Source organism: Crotalus tigris, unplaced genomic scaffold (assembly GCF_016545835.1).
Source record: "Crotalus tigris isolate CLP2741 ecotype Arizona unplaced genomic scaffold, ASM1654583v1 scf7180000018432.44079421565:4894166, whole genome shotgun sequence".
Lineage (NCBI taxonomy): Eukaryota > Metazoa > Chordata > Lepidosauria > Squamata > Viperidae > Crotalus > Crotalus tigris.
In genome coordinates this window covers 4,272,362-4,300,093 of record NW_024096999.1, presented here as the reverse complement: position 1 = coordinate 4,300,093, position 27,732 = coordinate 4,272,362, and the positions used below count along the sequence as shown (strand labels likewise).

The following is a 27,732-nucleotide window of genomic DNA, read 5'->3' as shown; positions in this document are numbered from 1 at the left end:
TTTTGCTAAATAGAAAGGTTTACTCAATATAGCTGAAAATGACGCACAGCCATTGCTCAAAAAACGAACGTTCATGTTACCTGCATCACGAGGTACAAGGGCAGTGTCAACAGTCTCCCTTTAAATATACAGAGCTTTATTTCATTTTTAAAACGGGGTGATTGATTTTAGATATAAATAGTGTAACAATAAATTGATACACAAACCCAATAGGGATGAAGCTTCTCTCTTCAGGAAACTCAATCGGAGAGCTTTCAACTCTCAAGTTATGGCTTCAAGACTCACTCTAAGCAACATATGACTTTCACTGCTGTGAAGCACACACACACACACCACTGCTGAAAAGGATACACGAGGAACACAGGAAAGCAGGGAGTGTAACCAGATTTAAATTAAACAAAAAAAAAAAACACAGGAGTCAAGATCTTGAGTTTTAGCTATTCTGGAAGGCATCAGTGCTTAGCTGCTGGTGATCTTGTTGGCTTTATAATGCAATTCAGAAAGTCAGTAAAGGAAAGTTCCAAAACACCCCTTCCCATTACGCTTGAACTGGTTGCCCATGATGGACACGAACATCTCCTGAGACAGCTGGCTGGCTGCCTCTGGGATACCCAGCTGGCTCCGTCTCTTTTGGCACAGCTGGTTCTTCTTCAGCAAGGTGGCCCAAATCTCCTCTGAAATCTGAAGATTGCCTTCTCCGTGATCGTCGTCATTGTCTCTTCCATAAAGGCCCCCTTCACTGCTACCCAATTCATGAAGACCTGCATAGTTCTCAGTGGTGGCAGCGTCAGCAGGCGTACTCTCTTTCGTTTGCTCTAAATCAGAAAGAGTGACACCAAATTGATTTCACAGCTTATTGGAGTCAGTCAGTCCAGGATTCACAGCATTTGACTTAATCTACAATGGATTCATGCATCGGACGAGGCCATAAGAGGGTTTGGTTGGTTCCTACTTAGTGCATTGCGGGAATCCAACTGTTGCAGTATGAAAACACGGGCTTAGGCTACATTGCAACCTGTAGCATGCACCGTGCCCTTTCTGCAAGCTTCATGGTAATGCTGATGGATTTGCCTGTACTGTAATATTTTTTTTTTCTTTTAACAATCCCTTGAATCAAGGTGGAGTCAAAGTGACTGACTGGAGCTGAGCATTTGCTGGCCAGATGCCCTTTCTGACACCTATATGGAGCTCAGAGCAGATATTTGCTCTTTGCACCCAGAGAGAGAAGTATCTGCTGCTACCTGGGATCGAATTCACAGCCTGCCTCCTGATTGTATGGCGAGAATTCTGCCTCTACTTTAAATAACATCTATAAAATCATACCTGACATGCTTTCTGGCACGATCTCAGTAGCCTCTTTAGGTTTCACCAGCACCACACCATAGCCTTCATTATTGTGTATCACATTGTTCTTCATGGTTATCTTGGGAACATCACAATGGTCATCCAAAAAGTTCTAAAAGCCGAGAGAGAGTTGCATGAGATCTACTCAGCTCAACAGTTCTAAGGAGACACCTTTTCAACTTATTTGCAGATGGAAAGCCGAAGGCCCACATATAAGAACTTGTAATGGAGCAAAAAGAACCAATAACAAAAGCTAGGCCATTCACCATCCTGCCAACATCTGCCATCCAGATGTTAAGCAGAGCTACAGAAATCAGCGTCCAGAATCAGCTTCCTAATTTCCTAATCCACTTTGCGGGTATTGTGCAATCATGGTTTTACCAAACCTGGGCAGAAGAGGTCCATGATCTAATCCTAGCTTGATCATGGAGATTATTGGGTGACCTTGGGACAATTTCTATCTCTTAGCCCAACTTACCTTCAAGTCTACAGTAAGGATAAATGGAGGAGAGATCCACCAAATGCATTGTCTTGACCTCACAGGCAAATAACCCAATAAAAAAATATATCTTCATTAATTATGAGGTTGAAAGACAAAGAAGATATAGACTACTATCAAATTTGGAATTTATTTTATTCTTGGCTAGAGGAAAGAATGAAGGATTAGGAATTGAACATGTATTAGCTTAGCAAACTCCAGACAACTTGTTGATTGGAAAAATTAACATGTTGATGGAAAAAAAATTAATAAATATATATACTGTGTATGTGTGTGTATATATATATATATATATATATATATATATATATATATATATATATATATATATATATATATATATATATCTTCCTATCAGTGGGGGGTTTTTCCCTGCTTTTACTGTAGGTAAAGAAACATAGAGTGCTTTTCCAATCCTCATTCATCGAATTTGACAACGATTCTTGGATGAGAAGCAAATTGTCTTCAAGCAAAAAACAAGAAGTTTCAATTGCCTCTTGAAAAAGCACCCCAGTTTTTGCAACACTTCCCAGTAAGGCTCCCTCTGGTGCAGAAGTAATAAAACTGAGAGCACTGTAAAGGGTTACTATATGATGAAAAAAACACCAACTTTCTTTTGTGAGAAAGATTCTACTCCACAAAACGAGCAAAACACAATGACACTGGTCGTTTGAGAAGGAACCACTTTGCTACGCTTCCATTTGCCGTACTTTGTGCTTTTTTTAAAAAAAAAAAAATCCTGGGGGGAAAAGACTGTTGTTATGGTTTCAGCTAATGAAACACTTCAAAGAACTTCCAGGCATTTATTTTCCTAAAAGTCAGTGATTGTTACAAAATGTCGGCACATGCATAACGGAGGGATGCTAGGATCTAAGTTCTCTTCCTCTGAGCAGTTAAATTATCAGCATGTTCCCTCCCTAAATTAGCCGTCATATATCACATTATCCAATTAGTGTGAAGGTCAAAGGTTTTCTTCCTCTTTCTTTCCCGGGCTTTACCCCCACCCCCCTTTTGCTCTGTATTAACTCCATAAACACCAGACAGTTCTGATATTGTCAAAAGCAAGAATATACAATATTTAAGCAAGAAAAATTGTTAAACAAGAAAAATTGGAATAGCTAAACAATCCTTTTCAACAACGGACTCAAACATTGGTACTTAACTTCCAAGCGAGAACACACCTTGATAAGGATCCCTTCTTTACAATGGTGTAGCCCATTCCCAATCAAAGTGCAGGTGCTGCCTGGGTAGATTTCAATCCCAGCACCCTGAAATTTGGAGAAGAAGCAGTTAAGAAGCAGGTCAAAAATAGGAGAGACAGTGTCCCAAAGGTACTTTTTCAAGAGGCAACTGGACCTTCTTGTTTTTCCTTGAAGACATTTCGCTTCTCATCCAACCCCCTGCTCAGGCAGGAAACCCTATACCATTTCGGACAAATGGCTGTCCAGTCTCTTCTTAAAAACTTCCAGTGTTGGAGCACCCACAGTTTCTGGAGGCAGGTTGTTCCACTGGTTTATTGTTCTAACTGTCAGGAAATTTCTCCTTAGTTCTAGGTTGCTTCTCTCTTTGATTAGTTTCCATCCATTGCTTCTTGTCCTGCCTTCAGGCGCCTTGGAGAATAGCTTGACTCCCTCTTCTTTGTGGCCACCCCTGAGATATTGGAACACGGCTATCATGTCACCCCTAGTGCTTCTCTTCATTAGACTAGACATACCCAATTCCAGCCACCGTTCCTTGTATGTTTTAGCCTCCAGTCCCCTGATCACCTTTGTTGCTCTTCTCTGCACTCTTTCTAGAATCTCAACATCTTTTTTACATTATGATGAAGTAATGTTTGAGGAGTTTGCCATAATTTCAAACAGCTGCTAAACAACTGGTCATAAGTCAGGATGACCTGTAGCGGAAGAGTCAGCTATTCACTCTAGTTTGTTCAAATCTATGGCTACATCACAAGCGGCTAAGACATTCTGAACATAGCAAGAGCTATTTCTCAACAAACATGCACAGAGCTATCATGGGGTCCATTCTCCAGCTCTTGCAACATGCCATTGCTGATATTGGCAACCCACGTAGCTTTATGTGAACACTTTATTTGTGATCAATCCAACTTCTTTTGATAGAGATGTCATCTACAGCGATGATTCCATGGAAGCTCTTTGATGCTCTGGGAAAGAGGACAACCAACGAATGCCAACATCTGTTCCTACCTTAGATCCATACAAGTCAGAGTTCTTCATTAAGAGCTCGGCAGATGTCCGGATGGCAACTCCAGTTGTTTCACACTGCAACACACAGTTTTCCAGAGTGGTCCTTCCTTGATGAACACCTGCAAAAATAGTGTGCTCTTGAATTTGTGGGCTCACAATCAAGACTTAAGAGACAAAACTTCCCAGTGAGCATAAACAAGGAATTACAAAATGCTTTTGAGCTCAACAACTTTGTCAAGCTCATTCTTAAGTTAGCAGAGGCTGATTTGCACAAACACAGCCATCCATTGATCTCAAAACACAAAGCCCCAGGGGCATTTTGAGTTGCACAAGCTGGTAGGCAGGTTCTTTTGTGGATGACACACCCTTTGATTAAAAATCAATGAGCGCAATCATTTCTTGATGATAAAAGTAGCAATCAACACACGGGCTCTCAGAAGTCTCGTCTGAAGAAACAGGGCAGAGTTATTCTAAACAAGTCAGTTTTATAAAAAATAATAAATCTTTGAACTGTTGGGTTAGTACTCCCCAGATCCTTAACCTGTGTGAGGTGTGTTGCCCGACACTTTGGATGAAACCAAGACGAAGAAAGGAACTCTTGAGAATTAAGAAGCATTTCTAGAAGTTTTAGGCCAGTTCTGATTTTCTTGCATCAAAATGCAGAAGCTTATATTAAACACTTTTTTTTGGGGAAAAGGACACAATGTATAAATTTACTCTTTTAAAGAATATATTAGGGACAAGCAATTAATAGCTTTCAAGAGTGGCTCAAGCACCCTCTCCCCAATTTTTTTTTTTTTTTTTTTGGTGAGTGAATATATTTTCACATAAAAGGTGCTGAAATAATCTTGCTAGCCCATGGAGCATTTGTTATTCAAATCCACATCTCAGATGATGAAGTGTTAATTATCACCTTCTTCAAAAGGCAGAGGGACACAGCTAACGAAAATTCATCAAATTCGGAGGGAGGGAGGGAGGACAGGAGAGATGGCAGGTCCCCATTAGGAAACAAAGTCTTTAAAGAAACTTTTAGCAAGACACATCAAATCAATATGGGTTATTAACATGGAAAGAAATGAATGGGAAAAGGGAATACAATAACATTAGAACAATGAATACCCACTCTGAGGACGCTGGCAGAGGACCAGCGAAAGCTAAGTTGTTTTAATCTTGTATATAATTGTTTTTATTGTTTTAAATGTTGTTTTAACAATAAATAACTGGAGTATACTCTTCCCGGAGATCAAAGATTGCATCATTGAACAAATATGCCCGAGATTCGTATTTTTATAACCATTAAGGACATATATATATAGAAAATCAGTCGTTAGGTAAACTACACTGAGCAAAACCAACGATGGAGTCATGGTTCAGTGTATTAAGTTTACTAGAGAGGTCAGCAACCAGTTTAAGGGTGCCAGAGAGTATTGCTTGTGCATTATTCTCTCCTGATGGCTTCTGTCATAGGTTAGCCAGCAGAAGACAACACCTTGTAATAGACCCGTGGTGGCGCAGTGGTTAGAAAGCAGTATCGCAGGCTGACTCTGCCCACTGCCAGGAGTTCGATCCTGACAGCCTCAAGGTTGCCTCAACCTTCCATCCATACAAGGTTGGCAAAATGAGGACCCGGATTGCTGGGGGCAGTTTGTGGGCACTCAGTCTCTAAAAGGTTCGCCATCACTGTTCTAGCAGGTGTGGAGAAAATACCAGACAATTCTCAAAACAAAGAGGATTTGTTCACATGAGCGATTTGGACCTCGGTGGGGTGGGGCTGGGAATGTCATTGTTATATGCTTAGATGCCTTGGGATTTATGAAGACATTATAAAGTGGTACATAAGTCTAAGGCAGTGGCTCTCAACCTTTTTAATGCCGTGACCCTCAACCGGTCATAAGTCGAGCACCGTTTGCAGAATGGGACTTTTGGTGGGCTCAGCAGGGCAGAGACAGCCTGGACAATTCCTATTGGCTTTTGAAAGCCAATAGAATTAGACTCTATTCAAGAGAGTCTTTTCTATTGGCTTTCAAAAGCCAACAGAATAAAAGGGAGTAGCACAGCTAAGGAAAAGGGGGGAAAAATGGCGGACTGCGTTGTTTGGTGACCCCCGTGAAATGGTCGTTCGACCTCAAATGGGGTTGCGACCCACAGGTTGAGAACCGCTGGTCTAAGGGCTATTGCTATCAGTCACAGCAGTGCATCTTGGAAGATCCATTGGTTGCAGATGCCTCATTTCACTCGGGAAGTCAAGAAACTCACTCAAAATGCCTTTCACTGCATCATGTTGGATAAGCTTCAAGTTAGAAATTTTCACATCCTTTCCAGCACATTCCACAAAAGCATGTACCTTCCCTTGCTTTTCTATCACGATGTCATCCGGCAGTCCATAGCCTTTGCAAACAACAAAAAAAAAAAGAGTGATTATCTTTTGGTAGATCTCCAAAGTAGATCCTTCCATAAAGGAATACTCTCTCCACCTCATCCCATGTTTATGTAGGATAGAAATAACATATTCTCTAGTTCTACAATCCCATCATGCTGGACAGCCAGGAATTATTCTAAACACTGATCGTTGATCTTTGCACTGTTCTAGAAAAACATATTGACTGGGATTTGAATCATAATTCTACGCATCTGCATTATAAACACCAGTCTGCTACATTTAGTGGTCTCATATGTCCAAATTCATGGTGGTGCATTACACAAAATGACTCGATTTTAAAGAAGGTGATGTCTATTCATTTTTTTCAGGAAGCAGTATTCAAAATTTATTGGAAGCCATATTCTTGATTAAACAAGTAACCTTTCCTAATCTGTGCAGCATCACTTATCTACTTAAAGCGTTGTTTTAAGAGAGGTACCGTTATGTACCACTTAAGAATGATAAAATGGCTTCATGTCTCTTGAATTAGCTTTTCGCAAATTGATATTCTCCAGATGTGCCCAGGTACAGCTCACGCCATCTCCAACTATAATGCAGTACACCTTGAAGGTAACACACCGGCTTAAAGATAAATTCCTTGGTAATCCCTCCAAACAAATGAGGTAGGATGAGCTGTGGAAAGATACCTTTTAAAGAAGCAGCCTCTTTTCCTGACCTCACTCAATGGCTGTGCAATCCCAGAAAAACATAAATAAGGTAGTGCCAACAGGCTATGATAAGGCCCTTCTGAGACATTGTGAGTATGTTTCTGGAATCTCCTTACCTCAAGCATGTGTTTTCCTAGGATTGCATGACCCATCTGGCAGGGCCAGGAGAAGACACATCCCTTAAGGAAGCACCAGAGAAATGACATGCCTACCTTGTCCACTCTAAAGCACCTTCTTGGCTCCAGGTCCAAAATGCTGGACATCCAAAGGACTTGCAATGCTCTCCATTTAGAAAGCAGTGATAAGCAAGCAACTAAGATTGCTCATCAGTAGCCAGTCTCCTGGTTGTTAATTTCAATGTTATCTGAGGAACTATCTCACCTCAACGGGATTGGCCCATCCCACCCATGCTAGCAAAAGGGGCAAATTGCAAACCATTGGTCAAGGAATTTGGGCTGGCAGGGATCCAGGAGAAGATCCTTTTCTGTGCTGTGGCTCCTATCCTCTGGAACAACCTACCCCAGTGGTGGTGAACCTATGGCACGGGTGCCAGAGGCGGCACTCAGAGCCCTCTCTGTGGGCACGCGCGCCATCGCCCCAGTCCTAGGCCTTCAGCTGGGTTTTATAAAACCTTTTCGCTTTAGGCCTCCGCCGCCGTGTGCAAAAAGAAAAAAAAAGATTCAATCAGTCAATTTCAACTTCTCGCGGGGAAAAAAAAAGATCTTGCAAAGTTGGAATTGATTGATTGAACTTTTTAAGTCCCACCCAGTCTGCTGTTACCACCGCAGCCATGCCCAGCCAATGGGCCACGCCCAGCCAATGGGCCACACCCACCTGGCACTCAACGATGCATAAGTGGGTTTTGGGTTGCAGTTTGGGCACTCGGTCTCTAAAAGGTTCGCCATCACTGACCTACTCCCAAGGGGGGCTCCTCCCCTGACATCTTGGCCTTCAGAAATGGCCTGAACATCTGATTCTACTAATTGTCCTGGGGCCATGTCATCCTGGAAGTGCCCAATAGATTGAAGTAAGACCCCCATCTTCTCCCTGTGTGTGTTTTGCTCCTTTCCTCCCCACCTTTGTTAATTTTAAGGCAATTTTAGTGTTAATATTTATTGTTGTACTGTTTTACCTTGTTGTTTTTAGTTGGTTGTAAGCCTCTAGATCAGTGGTTCTCAACCTTTCTAATGCCGCGACCCCATAATACAGTTCCCCATGTTGTGGTGACCCCCAACCACTTATACATCACTGGTTGCCAGGGGCGTGGCCAAAGAAAAGGGGGAAAAAATGGCGGACAGCCTTGTTTGGCGACCCCCATGAAATGGTCGTTCGACCCCAAATGGGGTCCCGACCCACAGGTTGAGAACCACTGCCCTAGATGAGTTGGGCAGCATATAAGTTTAATAAATAAACATGTGAATGTTATGCGATGGGAGACCACACTGGTCCTTCCAGTTTAGGACTGATTTTTCTTTTCCTTATGTTAAAATGGACAGAAAGGAATGTTTTGTCATGCGAGAGCATCTATTTGATCCCACTGTCGTCCCACATCATGATTCAGATCGCCTATTTATAAACCTCCACATCATTTAAAAGGAAAGGTCTGCGGTTTCCTCACACTTAGGTAAGTCTTTAAAACAACTGCTTTTTTTTTTTTTAAGACCAAGGCGAAGTTAGCTCAGTTATCCGCTATTGTTTACTCCAAACCACTTAAAGAAATTTATGAGCATGTAAAGCTTTTATGGCCTGTCACTAGCATAACGACATGGCAACCAGGGAATAGAGATACCATCAGCGTCATGGCATTTATTTTTTCTGCTTTTGTTTTTTTAAGTATCTCCAAACTCAAGAGATGGATCGAATAAAGAGATGCATGATAAAGCTGTCAACTTGAAGAAGAAAAAAAAGTGTTCTAGGTGCCTTGTAAGAAACTACGATTTAATTAAATCTGCATCGACTAGACAGCCACTTGTCTGAAATGGTATAGGATCTCCTGCTCGAGCAGAGGGCTGGACTAGAAGACCTCCAAGGTCCCTTCCAGCTCTATTGTGATTCTGATTCGGTACTAGCAGCCTACCCTTCCTCCTTTTTTAAAAAAAGCAAATCGTACCCCCAAATTCATCCTGACAAGCTGCAACGATTCTCTCTCATTGGGCTTTCTTTGCAATTATACCTCCCGCATCATTAATCTTCACGCCGTTCAAAGCATCGCTGGGCTGCTTCAACTTCCCTCAAAAGCCCCCCCCCCCCCGTGACAGGCAGGGAGACTCCCTGACTCTTGATCAATCACCGCATCCATTCTGCAAATCGACTTGATCTGGGCTTTGTTCCTGAAGAGCAGGGAGGGGGGTCTTCAAACTTGGCCCTTTTATGACTTGTGGACTTCACCTCCCAGAATTCCTCAGCCAGGCACGCGTGCCTGGCTGAGGAATTCTGAGAGTTGAAGTCCACAAGTCATAAAAGGGCCAAGTTTGAAGACCCCTGCTGAAGAGCTTCAAGCTGGAGGCCGGTCTAGCGCACTTTGGATAGACTAGACCTTGTTCCCGTTTGCCTGACCTCTCCGACGGGAAGCGATTTGTCACAAAGATCACCTCGTGTGCCCAAACCGGCTTATCCTCACCCCTATCGAGAAATGAAATTTATCGCAACTTCATCTTTCTCAGGGGGTTTGGGCAAGGCAGGCTGGCGTGGATATCTGCATAAATCCAGTGGTTGAGAGGAGGAATGGGGGGGGGGAGCCAGAAAACCGTTGTAAAAAACAACAATGTAAAAGAAGTAGAAAAAAAAAGATGAAGAAGGAAAAAAAAAAGAAAAGATGACTGGCATAGAGAAGGGGGGAAAAATTAGAACCAAAAAAAGCAGGAAATTAAAAAAAAACACCTCTGCGCTTTTTCTATTAGGAAGTTTTGACAAGATAAAGAATGAGCCTTCAACAAAGCTGGGAGAATCTAGGAGAGCAATAGACATGCCTGTTATGTTAACAATGAATGGCAGGCCTCGAATTAAAACCAGAAACTTTTTTATTAAGGATTACTAAGGAGAAATTCAGCAAAGGATCTTTATACTTAGTATTGCACATTCTAACTGCAGCGAGACAAGCCTATGCTCAGAAATGGAAGAGAATATAATAATAATAATGATGATGATGATGATGATGCACCCGCACACCCAAAGCATAAATAAATGACATGTGCTTATGAGTGGTGTTAGTGCAATGGTATCACCGCACATATCTCCTTTTGTGATTCGTTGAAGAGGCTGTACAAATGCCACCTCTGTCTGCAGCTCTTTAAAGCAGCTAGGTCCTTTCCAGGAAGTCTGCAGCTGCGCTGAAAGGCCACATCTGGGTTAAGGGCAGATAAAAGCTACCCGCACATCCAGGATCTGAAGCTTTTTTTTTGCCTTCAGTTCGGAAACACTGCACAGGGTTACTGGAAAGCTCTCTGCGGTCTAGAATCTACACAATATTTTGCGGAGTGAGAATCTAAAAATAAGCATTCTTGATACAAGAAACCCAGTTGTAGAATTCTCTCCCTGTTCATTAATTTTGGCCCTTTTTTGGCATTTACTTAAGATCATCTAATCATCGAAACACTGGTTAAGCTGCTTTTTTATCTCGTTTGGAATTTTCTCTGTATTATAGACTTTGAGCTGTTGATGATAATCAGCACATTGTTTTTATATGTTTTTATTTGTTTGGCTACACCATTTAGGCGGCCATCCATCTCCCAGCAATGTATGAAAAGTAAAACCAAAAATGAAAATTAAACCAACAATTCAGATAACAAACATCCAAGGCTGAAAAAAATAATTCTCATCTTACAAGAGAAATAATCCACAATGAATCCAATCACCCAGCAAAACTCACTTAACCTCCTGGCCCAAATGTTTTTACCGAATGTGTTCCTTAGCTTACAATAAATTTTAAACCCTCGCTTTTTAATTTGTTCTCGTTTTCTTTAAATTGTTCCCTGATTTGGATTTATTTTTTAAGAAAAGAGGGATTTAAAAAAAAAAACAGCAATTAAGCAACCCTTCAGGTGCTCATCAAGGAAATACACCTTCAGAAATGCTAGACAATTAATTATATACAATTGGTGCTGCCAATTAAATAACAGAATATGGAAGGCTAGGAAAAAAAGGAGTTTGATAATATTAAAAAGTTTGATCTGCACAGAATGGACCTCGGAGTTAAGAGTTTTATCCCAGTTTGCATTCAGAATCTCCAAAATCTCTGCACTATGGTGTTAAAATAAAAAACATTTATTTATTTATGAGACTTATTTATTTATGAGACTTATATACCGCTTTAAGTGCAAGCACTCTCTAAGCGGTGTACACCAGTAAGCAACGTATATATGTATATATTTACATTGCCCCCAACAATCTGGGTCCTCATTTTACCTACCCCGGAAGGATGAAAGGCTGAGTCAACCTTGAGCCGGTAAGATTTGAACCGCTGACCTGCTGAACACAGTCAGCTAAAGTGGCCTGCAGGACTGCACTCTAACTGCTGCGCCACATCATTTAGGAATTCAAACAGATCAAGCATAAAATAAGAGGTTAATTTACATTTATACTTAGAATTGCTGTAAAAGAATATCTGAATTTATTTACATTTCCTACCTTTTTTTCCTTCGCTTCCTGCACTTCTCTTATTTTTTCCTATCTCTCCTTTTTTTTTATCCCTACATTATAGTTCTTGTTCAATTTTATCTTTCATTTTAAAATATATAGGAACATAGATTCGGGTAGATACATTTGAATTCAAACGGGTCATCCACCAGAGAGAGATGAATGAGAGAGGTGAAAATTTAACACCTGGTGTAGTTACTGCACATTTGGAATAAAAATCATAGGAACAGGACCACCTTATAAGGCCTTGGTAAGACCACACTTGGAATATTGCGTCCAGTTTTGGTCACCACAGATGCTGAGACTCTGGAAAGAGTGCAGAGCAGAGCAACAAAGATGATTAGGGGACTGGAGGCTAAAACATAAGAAAAACGGTTGCAAGAATTGGATATGTCTAATCTAGAAAAGAAGGACTAGGAGTGACATGAAAGCAGTGTTCCCACACTTGAGGAGCTGCTACAAAGAAGAGGGGTCAATGTGTTCTCCAAAGCCCCTGAGGGCAGGACAAGAAGCAACAGATGGAAACTCATCAAGGAGAGAACCAACCTAGAACTAAGGAGAAATTTCCTGACAGTTAGAAAACAATTAACCAGTGGGACAACCTGCCTTCAGAAGCAGTGAATGCTCCAACACTGGAAGTTTTTAAGAAGAGATTGGACAGCCACTTGTCTGAAATGGTATAGGGTTTCCTGCTTGAGTAGGAGGTTGGACTAGAAGACCTCCAAGGTCCCTTCCAACTCTCTTATTCTGAATATCTGAATATCTGTCCTGCGGCAATTCTCCCATCCAGGAAGAAGGGATTTCTCTCTCTTTAAGGGGAAAATTTTAAAAAATAGACTGAAATACTCACCTTCTAGTGTAACAGAATCAGCGACAGATAATGCTCCTTCAATAATGTAATGGCCAGGACAAATTATTACTCTGTCTCCTTCGTAGCAAGCATTCAAAGCAGACTGTGGATCGTTGTGGAACTAAGAAAGAACATACGGAGTAATGAACGCTGGAGAACTGGGGCAATGCCTGTCAAAAAGCAGAACAAGCAGACAGGAAAACCAACCAAGAAATGAGCTTGGATTCAGACGAGGTGGAAGTTAATACACTTCAGATAAGACTATCCCTTGTTTGTTTCATTTCATCCAGTCGTTGCCATGTTAAAAAGTAATTATTTATTTAAAATGTTGATATGGCCGCCCCTCTTAAAAACAACTCCAAATAGCGTGCAACCAAATAAAAACAAGATAAAACAACAGAAATTCCAGCTAGGAAGATTAGCAAGGTCTGGAACCCACACCAAAACCAGCAGCCCCCCCTGGAGGAGAGTCACCCCTGGGCACAGCCCACACGAAGTAGCGCAGCCAAGGACATGGTAGCCGGGCAGCGGGGACAAGACTCCACCCTTGCGCCCCGTTGCACACAGATGATGCTGCGGGGCACGGGCGGAGGGTGTGGCCGCCATGATGCTGCTGGGCTGCCTGGGTGACCTCTGGCGGGCTGTGGAGGTGGTGGGTGGCCCAGTGGGCAGGGCGGAGTGGGGACGGAGGGGCAGTTTTTGGGCATTCGGTCTCTAAAAGGTTCGCCATCACTGAGATAGAGACTTCGCCCTTTAAGGCTGGCACACTGTAGATAAGAAGGAAGAAAGCAGAAGTAGCTAAAAATGTTCCCTTTTGGATGGTTTGGATGTTTCCCTAAGGCACCATGTGTTCCCGGGTGAGTTAGGATATTGGGTGTTTCCTTTGCTGTCCTTTCATGACCTTGCATTCATGGGTCTGCAAGTGGCCAGAGAGCGCGGGGCCATCTGCACATATTCACTGTCCTCTAAGTCCGGGTCAACACTCTTTAGTGTCAGCTCTTTATTTTTTTAGTTTCCTCTTATTTCTCATGTTTTAGTTGTGTTTGGGTTCGCTATCCCTGGCTGGTTAAAAACCGTAAATGAGCTTGACGGCCACTGTAAAAAGAACCCCAGGAAGTGCTATCTAGCCAATCTTGAGCCTCTAAAGAGAAGGGAAGACACTGACCTATCCAGAAATAATTTAACAAAGCCAACCTGGATTTCAATTTCTTCATTGAAATGTTCTGGAGTAAGTTTGTCCCTGAACAGGCATTGCAAGAAACTCGACTGGACTGTAGAACAGACAACGTGGGTGAGGGTGGCATTAGAGGAACGGAGTCCTTTTGCTTTGAGGCCAGCGTGCTTCTTATAACCGAAGACGTACCTAGAACAAAAAAAAAAAAAAACCCAAGCAGGTAGCTAAGGAGAGCCAGTTTGGTCTAGTGCAGGGGTAGGCAACCTTGGCCCCTTCATGACTTGTGGACTTCAACTCCCAGAATTCCTGAGCCAGCCTGGCTCAGCATGGAAACCTCTCTCTTTCCCCTCAGCGTGGTCAGCTCAGGAATTCTGGAAGTTGAAGTCCACGAGTCATAAAAGAGCCAAGGTTGCCTACCCCTGGTCTAGTGGTTAATATACTAGGCTAGAAAGTGGGAGAATTCTGGCAATTGAAGTCCACAAGTCTTAAAGTTGTCAAGGTTGGACCCTCCTGGCTTATGGTATAATTGATGTTTCCTGTTAGAAAAACAGAAATCTTTGTATTCTGATACAGTTGGTTGCAGGAACTGGCTATGTCTAGTTTAACGAAGAGAAGGACGAGGGGGGACATGATAGCAGCCTTCCAGTATCTCAGAGGTTGCCCCAAAGAAGAGGCAGTCAAGCTATTCTCCAAAGCGCCTGAAGGCAGGACAAGAAGCAACGGGTGGAAACTCATCAAGGAGAGAAGCAACCTAGAACTAAGGAGAAACTTCCTGACAGTGAGAACAATTAACCAGTGGAACAACCTGCCTCCAGAAGCGGTGAATGCGCCAACACTGGAAATTTTTAAGAAGAGACTGGACAGCCATTTGTCTGAAAGGGTATAGGGTCTCCTGCCTGAGCAGGGGGTTGGACTAGATGACCTCCAAGGTCCCTTCCAACTCTGTTATTCTGTTACAGTAACTCCCAACATTTGCAATAATGGCTTTTAAAATCAGAAGCGGCACGCTTCTGATTTCCCTCTGTTTTCCTGAGGCAGCTATCGTTAACAGGAAAAAAAAAAAAAGTAAATCAAATATTTAACCTATAATCTGCTTCGGCCCGAGACCGAGGTAAGCAAACAAAATTATTCCACAAAAGAATTTAAACCAGGCAGGGGGGGGGGGCGGCAGGGGAAACAGTCCACTTTGCATTGGATTTTGCAGGCAACGTAAATTCTTTGTTCCAGAGCTTTAAACCATGAAATATTTGCTTTACCTGAACAGAAGGTTTTCAATCATTTTCAGCTTCTGTTTCAAGTGCTCGATTTGGTCGTAGAGTTTCATCCCTTCCACCACAGAAACGTTGTCCTTTTCAGAGTCAGAAACGCAGGCCAAGAGGCTGTTCCTGAGGACTTGGAACTTGCCATACAGCTCCTCGCACTGAGAGAGGCGGTTGTGGTAGTCTGACACCAGAGTTGGCGAGACACGGTCTTCAACGATGTCATAATACCTAAAATTCCATATTGGGGGAGTGATTGGAGGACGGAACAATACTTGCGTTGCAAAAATTCCTGACGTCTGTGCAGCAAAACTTGAATTTAAAAAGCCTGCAACTTGATTTAGTTAGATCTCCCCTTTGTTACTTTTACAGATAACCCAAGGAAGAGAACATATCCAACACACATTTCTCCTCCTATTTCTCAAACAGCAACCCTGTGAGGTGGGTTGGACTAAGAGGAGATTACTGGGCCAGAGTCACTTAGCCAGCTTTTACACCTAAAGCAGGACTAGTACTCACTGTCTCCTGGTGATTGACCCAAAGTCACCCAGCCAGCTTTCCCCAAAACTAAGACTAAACTGGAAAATAAGCCCTAGCATGATTTTGCAGGACGCTCGTAATATAAGCCCCACCCCCAAAATAAGCCCCAGTTAAGATCGTCAGCCAGATGGACGCATTTAGTACTGTATTTCCCCGAATACAAGCTCCAAATGGAAAATAAGCCTTAATGTGTCTTTTGGAGCAAGCATTAATATAAGACCCGGTTTTATTTTGGGGGGAAACACAGTAGAAGCCACCCAGCTGCTTGAAACTGACCAGTTTTTAATCAGTTTCACACTGAAGCTTGTTGCTGTTGCTGCAAATGCAGGCCTTGGTTGGAAAAATGAATATTTTTGTGACCATTAATTATCAGCGCATTTGGCACACGGTCACTCTGCGAAGCAGCCTCTAAACAAAGGACGACCTGCATTTCGTGCACTGGCGTCACACCCCAAGAGCCTCTGCTTTAACGAGCGATTAGACCGATTCACGGGAAAAACAAGAGTAAGGGTTCCCCATTAAGCCTGCGAGCTAACGCAACCTCGGTGTTCCGAGCCAGTGCACCTTTGCACACCCGTGCCTTGCAGCAGCCTAGGATTGTAGATCAGAAGTGGACAACCTGTAGCCTCTGGCTGGGTTTCAAAAGCTCGTTGCAATCAATTAGCGCCGCACTTTTGCCAAAAGCAACGTGTCTTTTTGCAGCGGTGCGCTGCCTAAAGGTAGCAGAAAGAAACATATTCCAGAAAGGCAGAAGGACTGAGAACACACTGCTGCTGTGCAACGTTCAGAGGAGAGAGGGAGAGGGAGGGAGGGAAGGAGGGAGAGAGAAAGTGGAAGAGGACGTATTTCCTATCTGCCACCAACGTTTACCCACAATAAATATCTTTTGTGTCAATTGCAGGGAAACACGATTGCCTTCAGCTTTGCTTTGCTGGCAAATCTAATGCATCTCAATTTTCTTCTGCAGGGGATGGGGACAAGGCTGGAGAGCTGAAACGAGAAGGCCTTTTGCGCTCAACTTGGCAGAGCATCCCGGGAAGCAGGCAAAATCCATTTCACTTAAGGACCGTGTCGAAACATTCCTCAATTAAAGGAAAAAAGTAGGGATCCCGGACCACGAGCCACTTGGGAAGAGAGGCATGGAAGAGGACAGAGGTCCCCACCACACCCACCCACCTACCCACCCACGAAAACAAGGCTTGCTCTGCAGTGCTGTTGCCAAGCAACAAGCCGGCAAGACATTGGCATCCCCACATTTTGGGATTCAGTGGAGAGAGACAGGCTCCCGTTCGTTTGGGGGATAGCAATCGTTTTTCAGCTTCTTCCAAGCAATCAGCCTGCGGTTTGCGCCCCTGGGATGCAATCGCTCCACTGCCAACGTCCCAGAACGTAAAAAATAAATAAATAAAACCAAGACAAAGTCTACCCAACCTGACCAAAAAAAAGAAGAACATGTCCAAAAGGGGAACAAGCAAACGCATAAGGATTTTCCAGAGGGATCAAGGTAGCGGAGGGGGGCTGTAACGTTTTTGAATACATTCTAACCCGGCTGAATTGCCATGAATTAAACACGTTTCATCGACCTATTTACAATCTGTTGTGTGCTGCCATCTTGTGGTAGATGGGTGCAATGCCTCAGACAGAGCCCAAAATACCCCTGCATTCTCGTCCGGAATCTTGTCAACGGCTGGGTGTTCAGCCCGAACATATCAATAAAAGTGTTTAATTCTTGAAATACAGAATGCAGAAGGAGGAGAAGAATTCCTCAAATTTTCCCTGTCGGCTCCACCCACTACTCTTCTGCCAACGGTGAAGGATCCTTGTCCAGTCTTTTGTTGAGCTTTTTCCTATAGGTAGTTCTTGACGTACGACGCAACAGAGGTTAGAAAAGCCATCATTAAGTGGTGCAATCACTCAGCAAGGCATCACAGGAAGGCTTGTCCAGGCAGCCTCCAAGAATCAGACACAATGGAAGCTAGTTTTCTTTCTTATCTTATCTTTTTTTTTTTTTTTTTTTTTTGATGTCACAAACAGCAATCACACCACAGTGGGATGCTATGAATGACATACGTGCAAGCAGGTCGTCCAGCACCCCGATTGCGATCGCGTGACGCAATCACCATGGGGACGCTGCGAATAAGTCATTGTTAGTTTTTTTTTCTTACTATTAGCACTGTCATAACTCTGAATGATCGCTGAACGAATGCTAAGTGAGGGCCACATGTGTGTCTTTTCTCAGTGTCCCTCTCATGATTTGCAATCTAGCCAAACTGACAGCTAACCTTTGGGTGCCAAATACATTCAGTAATTGCAAGCAGTCTGGGGGGGGGGCTTAGCAACCCATGCCATAGGCCAGGGGTAGGCAATCTTGGCTCTTTTATGATTCGTGGACTTCAACTCCCAGAATTCCTGAGCCAGCATGGGGGAACTATGGCCCCTTCATGACTTGTGGACTTCAACTCCCAGAATTCCTGAGTCAGCATGAGGGAACTATGCCCCCCTCATAACTCATGGACTTCGACTCCCAGAATACCTGAGCCAGCATGGCTCAGCTTGGAAACCTCTCCCTTTCCCCTCAGCATGGCTGGCTCAGGAATTCTGGGAGTTGAAGTCCACCAGTCATAAAAGGTTGCCTACCCCTGGTCTAGGCATAATTCCATGTCACACAGGCTTAAAAAAAATAATTCTGTCTGCAGTACTTACAAACGCAGGCGAGGCTCCACACATCGGACAAAGTAATCAAAGTCGTCATCATCTTCTTCATCCCAGCTGCGCCAAATGTGCTTATAGAAAAACCTGCCGATCCAAAAACACTGAGCTAAGAGACCTCGCAATTCACAAGGCAGGACAGATGCAAAATGTGGATTTGGTTCACACGGTATTTAGCACTAAGCAGTTTATAGAGTCATCAATCTGGGTCCTCATTTTACCGACCTCGGAAGGATGGAAGGCCGAGTAAAACTTTGAGCTGGTGAGAATCGAACTGCCGGCGGTTGGCAGAGGCAGCCTGCAATACTGCATTCTAACCATGGCGCCACCACAGCTCTGTTACATGTTACATGAAGCCCAGGCTTGCCTGAATCGTTGGTTACTGAGTAAGTTGCAACCTTACTCAGTAAATTCGCAGAATGCCCTAAGCCCAGCTCTAAACCACATCCTACAATGTGTAAAACTTTCCTAATTGAGTATCCATAAGTCCTGATCAGAACAATTCTGGTTTCATCTTCATCGGTGTTATCGCCAGCTTTCACCCTTTTCACCCTGCAGCGAATGTGGGAAATCGCCATTGTAACAGACTCGTTATCTCGTTTCAATATTAGTTCCTGTCAGTGGCAGAAGGCTCCACACAACTTGGCAAATAAGTGCTATCAATTCACAATTCTATTTAAACTATGAATGGAAAAGAGAGTTTGGCCTGGTAAGTTTCCTTCTTGAAAGCTACCAGGTAATAAAGTCCAACTGAGAAAGGAAAAGGAGCAGCTGAACCCAAAATTTGCTAACTCCCTTTTGGTTTAGCAACTGGTGACATGGTGGTTAAGAGGCAGTACTGCAGGCTGACTCTGCCCACTGCCAGGAGTTCGATCCTGACCGGCTCAAGGTTGACTCAGCCTTTCATCCTTCTGAGGTTGGTAAAATGAGGACCCAGATTGTTGGAGGGCAACAGGCTGACTCTGTAAACCGCTTAGAGAGGGCTGTAAAGCACCATGAAGCGGTATATAAGTCTTCTAAGTGCTACTGCTAACTTCTGCAACTTCAACTTGTGTGGCTGGCTCATGGCTCAATTCCCAGCGCAAAAGAATTCTCTGAAACTGGGTCATTTCAGGGCAGCCTGGTTTAGAAGGAAGGGTGAGCCCTGAACGTGGACATGGGCCAAGTTTCTGTTAAAGACAAGGCCCTATGCTTGCTTTCAAAAGGATTCTGCCAAGAATAATCTTAGATTTCCGACAAGATCAAGCTTCTCTTTTTCTAATAGTTTGCTGGAGAAAGAGAAAGGGATAAGGTAGGGGGGGGGAGGAGAGGAGAGGAGGGGAGGGCGGAGAGGAGGAGGAGTAAAAGAAAGGAAAAGGGACAAGGGGAAGGGAAGGAGGGAAGGGAAGGGAAAAAGGAAAGGAAAGGAAGATTGGAAAGAGAAAGGAAAGGAAAGGAAAGGAAAGGAAAGGAAAGGAAAGGAAAGGAAGATTGGAAAGAGAAAGGAAAGGAAAGAGAAAGGAAAGGAAGATTGGAAAGAGAAAGGAAAGGAAAGAGAAAGGAAAGGAAGATTGGAAAGGAAAGGAAAGGAAAGGAAGATTGGAAAGAGAAAGGAAAGGAAAGGAAAGGAAAGGAAAGGAAAGGAAAGGAAAGGAAAGGAAGATTGAAAAGAGAAAGGAAAGGAAAGAGAAAGGAAAGGAAAGGAAGATTGGAAAGAGAAAGGAAAGGAAAGGAAAGGAAAGGAAAGGAAAGGAAAGGAAGATTGGAAAGAGAAAGGAAAGGAAAGGAAAGGAAAGGAAGATTGGAAAAAGAAAGGAAAGGAAAGGAAAGGAAAGGAAAGGAAAAAGAAATAAAAGGGAGGGAGTGGGCAGGGGAGGAGAAGAGGGGTGAGACAAGGAGAGGACAGGAAGGGGAAGCTGCTGCTCACAGTCTCCCATAGTTTACACAGCAGACAGAATTGCAGGCACTCCCCAATTTATGACCACAGATGAGGTCAGAATTTCCATTGCTAAGCAAAGCAGTTCTTTATGCCCAATTTCACCATTATTATTATTATTATTATTATTATTTTGCCACTGTTGTTAAGCAAATCGCTGGCACTGCTGAGGGAATCCCAAGGTCCTGAAGCAAATCCAGCTTTTCCCCATCACCTTTGTCAGAAGCTGGCTGCGAAGGTCAAAAATGACAACCGCAGCATCCCGGGAAGCCGCAACCATCACAAATCCACAAGTGTGGCGATGCTGTGGCAGTGACCGTCGTAAGTCACTTTTTTCCCAGTGCCATTGTCACTTCGAGCATTCACTAAACCAAAGGCTGTGAGTCAAGGACCGCCTGTCGTCGGAAACGCGAAACCGAGCATCTCTCCCCTAGGCCAGCACAGTCTACCTGACATGCTCTATTGCAAGGGCCGTCTGGTCAAATTCTCCCGATTCGTCAAACACGACGGACAATTCCTGCAGAGGCAGCTGGTAGTCCTTCAGTTCCAACAGAGCGCACACCTGCTCCGAGGTGAAGCCCCCCACTTGCACCCTGCACCGAAAAGGCTGGGAAAGCCGCACCACAGCTTTTAGGGAGGCGTAGTCTACATCGGCCACCTGGCAGGTTAGGAAAACAAGAAAGCAGCAGTGAATTATTTTCTGTCTCTCCCTCCCCACCCCACCCCGGAAGAAACTCGCCCTAAAAGAATCATTTGTAACAACTTATGTGTCAGTGGACAGGACTACATTTGAGCAGAAGAGATGGAAGCCCTTGGACAGAAACCGAAGCACCCCAGATATGGTTAAGCTACAGTTCCCAGAAATCCCAGTCAAACTTAAGGAAATGCAGTTCAGCAACGATCAGATAAGAGAGAGCAAATGAGAGCATATTTGTGAGTTCCAGTCCCGCTTTAGGTGTGAAAGCCGGCTGGGTGACTTTGGGACAATCACCAGGGGATGGTGAGTTCTAGTTCTGCCATTTGGGTGACTTTGGGCCAATCACTAGGAAATGGTGAGTTCTAGTCCCACCTTAGGCATGAAAGCCGGCTGGGTGGCTTTGGGCCAATCACCAGGAGACAGTGAGTTCTAGTTTCCACCTTAGACATGAGAGCCGGCTGGGTGACTTTGGCCAATCAAGAGGGGATGGTGAGTTCTAGTTCTGCCATCTGGGTGACTTTGGGCCAGTCACCAGGAGAGGGTGAATTCTAGTTCCACCTTAGGCATGAGAACCAGCTGGGTGACTTTGGACCAATCACCAGGAGTCAGTGAGTTCTAGTTCTACTTTAGGCGTGAAAGCTGGGTTTCAGCCCAATCTGACAGGGTTGTGGTTCTGGGGAAAACAGGAGAAGGAAGATGTGTTCAATATGTCCACCGCCTTTTTAGCAAACATAATAAAGGCAGGATAGAAATAAATAAAAACAGCTCCAAGCTGCATAGGGAGTGGAGAAAGAGGATCAGAAGAAACACGCAGATGCTAAATTTCTCAGGCTGTATAAAGGAGATGGTGGGGAGAATTCTACTTCCGATTGCAAGATTCTGTTAACGTAGCCTTACTAGAAAGTAGAAGTAGCTCATCTCCTCGTCTTTCGTTCCTGGCCTATCTAGGGAGGCTGACCGTCCTAGTAAGACGGCAATTCAAACATTCACTGCTTTCAAAACCTCAAGGGGTCCGCCTAGTCTTTCCCTAGGATCAAAATTCATCCCTCCAACATGGGTTGAAAAAGGGGGCCAAAAATGTGTACATGGTAAGATTTAAACATGTGCATGCACACAGCGTTTTGCCTTCAGCTACCCACGGCATGATACTTTGGACCTCTTTCAGCATCAGCTTGCTTTTCAGATAGGATCTCATTTACCCATTAAAGCTTTCTTTTTAAAAAAAAAAAAATCACCCATTAGCTGCTCCGTGGCTTGAAAGCAGGCAAATAAATAGCATAACTGTGTTATGCTTACCTCAACTAAGACTTCAAACGCATTAGTGCACCAGATTGCTTGCCATCCGGAGGGTTCAAGGACCTTTTCCAAATACTCCGCTGTAAATTCTTTCACCTCTGAGGCCTTGCAGTCAGCTAAAAAATTAAACCAGGAGCAACATGTTTGTTAGGCTTTTTTGCCCGCGCAGCTGTTATGCTGATCTATATCACCATCATCATCAGAGTACAAATAATGTCATGACAGTGTCACGACTATAATTTCTCAAGTCCCCGTGCACAAGTTTTAATTTCAAAGTTTCCCCAATATGCTGTAAATCTCAATTTGGGGGAAAATATTGAAAATGATCGTTTTAAAAAGTTATGGGATTATGGGAACATAAGAGCTTTTCTGTAAAAAAAAAAGAGATGGCAGGAGATTTGTACTTAAGATGCTTGCAAGATTCAATTGCTTGAGCCTTATAAAATAATGATGATGATGATGATAATGATGATGATGATGATGATAAGTCTCGGGTGAGCAATGATGGCAACTTTACGACCTATGGACTTCAACTCCCAAAATTCTGGGAGCTGAAGTTCACAGGTCAATAAAGTTGCCATACAAGTAGATCTGGACTTAACCACCATACATTTAGTGACTATTCAAAGTTGCAACGACACTGAAAAAAGTAACCTAGGATTGTTTTTCACACTTGCATCCCCTTGGTGACATGATCAAAATTCGGACGCTTGGCAACTGGCTCATATTTGTGACGGCTGTTGTGTCCCGGGCTCATGTGATTCCCCCTTTTGCGACCTTGACAAGCAAAGTCAATGGGGAACCCTGATTCATTTAACGACCCGTGATGCTCACTTAACTGCAGTGGTTTCCTTAACAATGGTGGAAAGAAAGGGGCAAAACTCATTTAACAACTGTCTCAACTCAGCAATAGAAATTTTGGGGGTCAACTGTTGGTCGTAAGCGAGGTAAGAGATGGGTGCGCCCAGACCACTGGAAACTCACCCAGCATGTAATCCTGGTAGGTCTTGAATCTCTCATAGAACAGGAGGTTGTTCGTCTGGAAGATGTCTGGAAGGAGAGCTTTTCCATCTGACGCAACCCTCTGCAAAGTCGTTCCGGGCCTGTCGTGGCTCCCATAGTCACTGCAGCTGCTGTCCTCGCTGCACTTACTCTCATTCTCTTCGTCTAGTTGCAAAGGGAAAAAAAACCCTTAGTAGAGTTCACACATGCATGCAGAATCCTTACATTCTATCATGGCTGGTAAGATAGATAAGCTTTATTGTCGTTTTTTTACTGTGGGCACAACGGCATACATCAAAAATGAAATTGAGTTGCCCGCTCTCAAAGTGAAACACTTACATGACACACACCTAAACATACTATGAACAACATATGTATAGACCCACATCCCTACATATACGTAGCAAATAAATATTAAATACTATCCATCTTGAATATATAACCGAAGGAGGAGGCTTGAGAGTTCACAAGGTTAATGCTGTATGGAATGAAACTATGGCTGAATCTGGATGTTGTGCTACGGATGCCACGAAGCCCCATTATCCCAGAAGGTAGCAAGGAAAACAGGTCACGGAGAGGATGTGTAGTGTCCCAGATTATCTTAAGGACCCTGCTCAAGCAATGCTTCTGTGCTATGTCCTGGATGGGAGGGAGGGAATTGCCAATGATCTTTTCTGCTGTCTTCGCCACTCTCTGCACCGCCTTCCTGTCAGAAGCAGGGATGCTTCCAAACCAGACTGTGATGCTGTAGGACAGGATGCTCTCGATCATCCCCCTGTAGAAAGTGGTCAGGACAGGGGAAAGAAGATGTGCTTTTCTCATGCGACGCAGAAAATGCAGGCGCTGCTGTGCCCGCTTCACAGTTTCTCACTGTTGAGCATCCAAGCCAGCCTACTCGTTAGCTGCACACCCAGGTAACCATCTCCACAGGTGGTAACCATCTCCACAGGTGAATGGTATTATCATTTAATGATGACTGCCTCGTTTAGACACCATTCACCGTTACCACAGTGATGAAAAAACGACTTTGCAACCAGTCTTCACAATTGGAACCTTCGCAGGTGCACAAAGCAAAGGAAAACTGAAGGAAAATCACAAGCACGGTGGCAGTTTCGTGTAGCAACTGATTTGATTAACAACCGGGTTGTCAGTCCCAATTATGGGCGCTAAAGGGGGACTGTCTGAATTACTACTGTCAGTTTGGTATAGCGGTTAAGATATCAGGCTAGATATCAGGAGAGTTCCAGTCCCACCTTAGGCATGAAGCCACTTGGGTAACCTTGGGCCAGTCATTCTTTCTCAGCCCTGAGAAGGAGGCAATAACAAATGACCCCTAAAAACCTTGCCAGGAAAACTGCAGTAACCTGTCTAGCCAGTTATCAGGAATCAACATTGATTTGAAATCACTTCAAAAAGTATTACTCGTTTTATATATAATATAAATATTATGATTATATACACAACATGAAATGCCACTTCTTTAGCTACTGTTGGCAGTATGTATCAAATTCTTTCCAAGAACCTAGCATGTTGTAATGTATCCGCGTAGTGTTTGTGTGTGTTAAAGCACTGTGGGGTTTTGTAACAGATAGAAATGTTGTCAATACTCAGCTTTTTAGTTGCCCTCCAAGACTTTTTGGTATAGCACCCAGTGTGCCAATAACCACTGGGGAACCACACCCAATTTATACCATAATCTTTCTATTATTATGGATCATCGCAGTGAGCCAGATGTTCAGACTGGATTTGGCATTTTGTCTACCTATTGAGTCCTTACCCAGGACCTGGGATAGGCAGATGTGGATGTTTGATGGTATTACAGATATTGTCGCAGGATGGAAGCAGTTCCTAGTAAGGCTGCCTTTTGCAATTGACTAATAGTGAATTTATCAATGCCAATGGTGTTCAAGTGGCACCCAGCGTGCCAATAACCACTGGGGAACCACACCCAATTTATGCCATAATCTTTCTATTATTATTATCATTATTATTATTGTTATTGTTGTTGTTTGTTCTTTTGTTATTGTTTTGTTGTTATTTGTTGTTATTATTATTGTTGTTATTATTATTTTCATAACAATGTGAAGTCACAGCTACCACTTCTTTCGACTGGTGTGGGCCTTGATAGGCATCCAGATCTTCCCAACTTATTACTATTATTATAGTTGGTGGCACCGTCAGTCAGACGTTTAGCCCGCGTTTAGCGTTTATTCCTGACAGGGCTCCAGACTGACTCAGCCCTCCATCCTCCCGAGGTCGGTAAAAGGGGGACACGGATTGTTGGGGGGCAGAAGCAACCAAAGGCTTCCACATTGCAAACTGCTCAGAGGGCGCTTATAGAGCGGTGTGGGGCAGTGTGTCAATCCAAGCGCTATTACTGCCCTTCGCCAGCTCTGCAGTTAAGCCACTTCCGGAGTTTTGAAACTAAGCGGCAGAACGTCCGGAGCCAAAGCAAGAGAACAACGGGGGGGGGGGAAGCGGAATTAAAACGGGATTTAGCGGCGAGGTTAGAGAGGGTCGTGCGAAGACGGAGGCTTGGAAGGGAGGACGAGCAAGGCTTACCGGAATTAAGATCTTCCGAGAATTCCTGAGCGCTGCCGGCGACCGGTGCGGGCGGCAAGGCGGCTTCGGTTAACTGGTTGTCCTCTCGCTCCGCCTTCGGCTCCGGCTCCAGCTCTGGCCGAGCTTCCCTCTCCTCTTCCCCGGCCGCTTCTGCCGCCGCCGTCGCCACCGCCGCCGCTTCTTCAGCGGCCATCCGCGGTTCAGCCTCTGGGCAGGCAGGCCCGCCTTGCTCCCCTCCGCTCGGCTCCTCCATCCCGCCGCCGCCGCCGCCCAGCGCCCTTCGTTGCAAATTTCAAACTTTCGCGGCGGAGCACCTGACGTCACTCTCAGGGCAGCTGCGATTGGCTGAGACAAGGGAAGTCCCCGGAGCGGCGGAGCCTATCGGGAGGCAGCAAGGAGGCGCGGTTAGAACGTTCGGGGGCTTGAGCGGGGATGCCCCGTTCCATGGGGGCGGAGCTTGAGGGAGATGAAAGAGGAAAGGCATCAAAGTTGGGTGCGGGGGGGGGGGACTTTGAACTTGGGACGCCGGAGGGAAACTGAGGAAGGAAGGGTAGCAGTCTAGATGCGATGGAGGGGAAAGGCTGCCGGCTGGCGGCGTGGGGAGAGGCTTCCTTGTTCTTTATTTTGATTTTTATTATTTATTTTCCAAGGGAAAATTAATCAAGGAGAGAAGCAAGGTGGGATTAAGAAGAAACTTGCCAACAGGGAGGACGATTAACCAGTGGAACGGCTTGCCACCAGTGCTTCATCATTGGAAACTTTTAAGAAGAGACTGGACAGCCACTTGTCTGAAATGGTGTAGAGCAGCGGTTCTCAACCTATGGGTTGCGACCCCATTTGGGGTCGATCGACCATTTCTCGGGGGTCGCCAAACAAGGCGATCCGCCATTTTTCCCCCTGGGGGGGGCGGCGCTGCGCATGCACGCTGTGCATGAGGGCGGCGCGCGCATGCGTGCGGCGCTGCGGCACGCATGGGGGGCGCCGCGCATGCACGGCACATTTATGTGACGGGGGCGCCGTCACACAAACGTTGAGAAGCACTGGTGTAGAGTCTTCTGTTTGAGCATGGGGCTGGACTAGAAGACCTCCAAGGGTCCCTTCCAGCTCTATTCTGATTCTGATTCTTCCCACAAGCTGAGGGATGATGGGAATTATGGTCCAGCAGTAGTGGATGGCGCCTGGTTGCAGAAGACCCATTTTTCTAAGCTACAGATTGCGATTTTGGCTGGGTTTACATACTGGGAAAGATGGAGGGCAATAGAAGAAGGGGACGACAGAGAATGAGATGGCTGGATGGAGTCACTGAAGCAGTAGGTGTGAACTTAAATGGATTCCAGAAAATGGTAGAGGATAGGAAGACCTGGAGGAACGTTGTCCATGGGGTCGCGATGGGTCGGACACGACTTCGCAATTAACAACAACAACAACACACTGGACTAAAAAAATGTTGTGTATCCAAAGGGGGAAGGGTTCACCCACGACCCTCACCCCACAGTGCTTTATCTATCTGTGGGTGGAGAATTGTGTGAATGAAGCCCATTGATTCAACTGGCTATGATTGTTGATCTGTGTCTAGGTAGCCTGAATTTTCCCCTTAACAAGCTGGGGAGATGTCCTAAAAGTTCAATATAAAAAAAAAATATTGTTTGCAAACAATGGAAGATCTAATATTCAAAATGTATTTAAAAGTAGAGGTGATATGCTGAAGTTAATTTTGTATTTTCTTTTGTATCATTAGTTATTTCTTTTGTTAATTTTTTTTTGTAGCTAGTTTCTTTTAGCACTATTTGGAGTTTTTTAAAAAGCTGATAATAGTTTTGAAAATTATCGAATTACTCTTCTGAAGATAAACTGAACTGTTTTATGCCCTGGTTAAGAACAAAGCCACCATGTTCGCACATGTTAGCTAATCCATGGTTAACTGAAGTGCGGACCACTGAACTAACTAAACTGTCC

The 27,732-nt window shown here is 44.2% G+C and overlaps 1 protein-coding gene across 1 annotated transcript; it reads right to left on the bottom strand.

Annotated features, from left to right (window-relative positions):
* On the bottom strand, positions 1 to 26,141 carry SHCBP1 (SHC binding and spindle associated 1). The gene is made up of 13 exons (XM_039352469.1): positions 25,777 to 26,141; positions 23,197 to 23,379; positions 22,213 to 22,328; positions 20,669 to 20,877; positions 18,299 to 18,391; positions 15,053 to 15,286; positions 13,817 to 13,985; positions 12,623 to 12,743; positions 6,307 to 6,438; positions 4,051 to 4,169; positions 3,025 to 3,111; positions 1,324 to 1,456; positions 1 to 815 (listed from the first exon to the last, which is right to left on the bottom strand). Exons 1-13 carry the CDS (start codon positions 26,027 to 26,029, stop codon positions 505 to 507), a joined length of 2,160 nt encoding a protein of 719 aa, XP_039208403.1. The 5' UTR covers positions 26,030 to 26,141; the 3' UTR covers positions 1 to 504.
* Between the last annotated feature and the right edge of the window lie 1,591 nt (positions 26,142 to 27,732).

What these genes read in the sequence shown, in the direction of transcription:
- SHCBP1 (XM_039352469.1), bottom strand. Translation starts at nt 26,029, where the DNA reads ATGGAGGAGCCGAGCGGAGGGGAGCAAGGCGGGCCTGCCTGCCCAGAG. An exon ending in CTCGGAAGATCTTAATTCCG is followed by an intron (nt 23,380 to 25,776) that starts GTAAGCCTTGCT and finishes CTTTGCAACTAG; the next exon opens with ACGAAGAGAATGAGAGTAAG. An exon ending in TGATTCTGTTACACTAGAAG is followed by an intron (nt 6,439 to 12,622) that starts GTGAGTATTTCA and finishes TTGTTTGCAAAG; the next exon opens with GCTATGGACTGCCGGATGAC.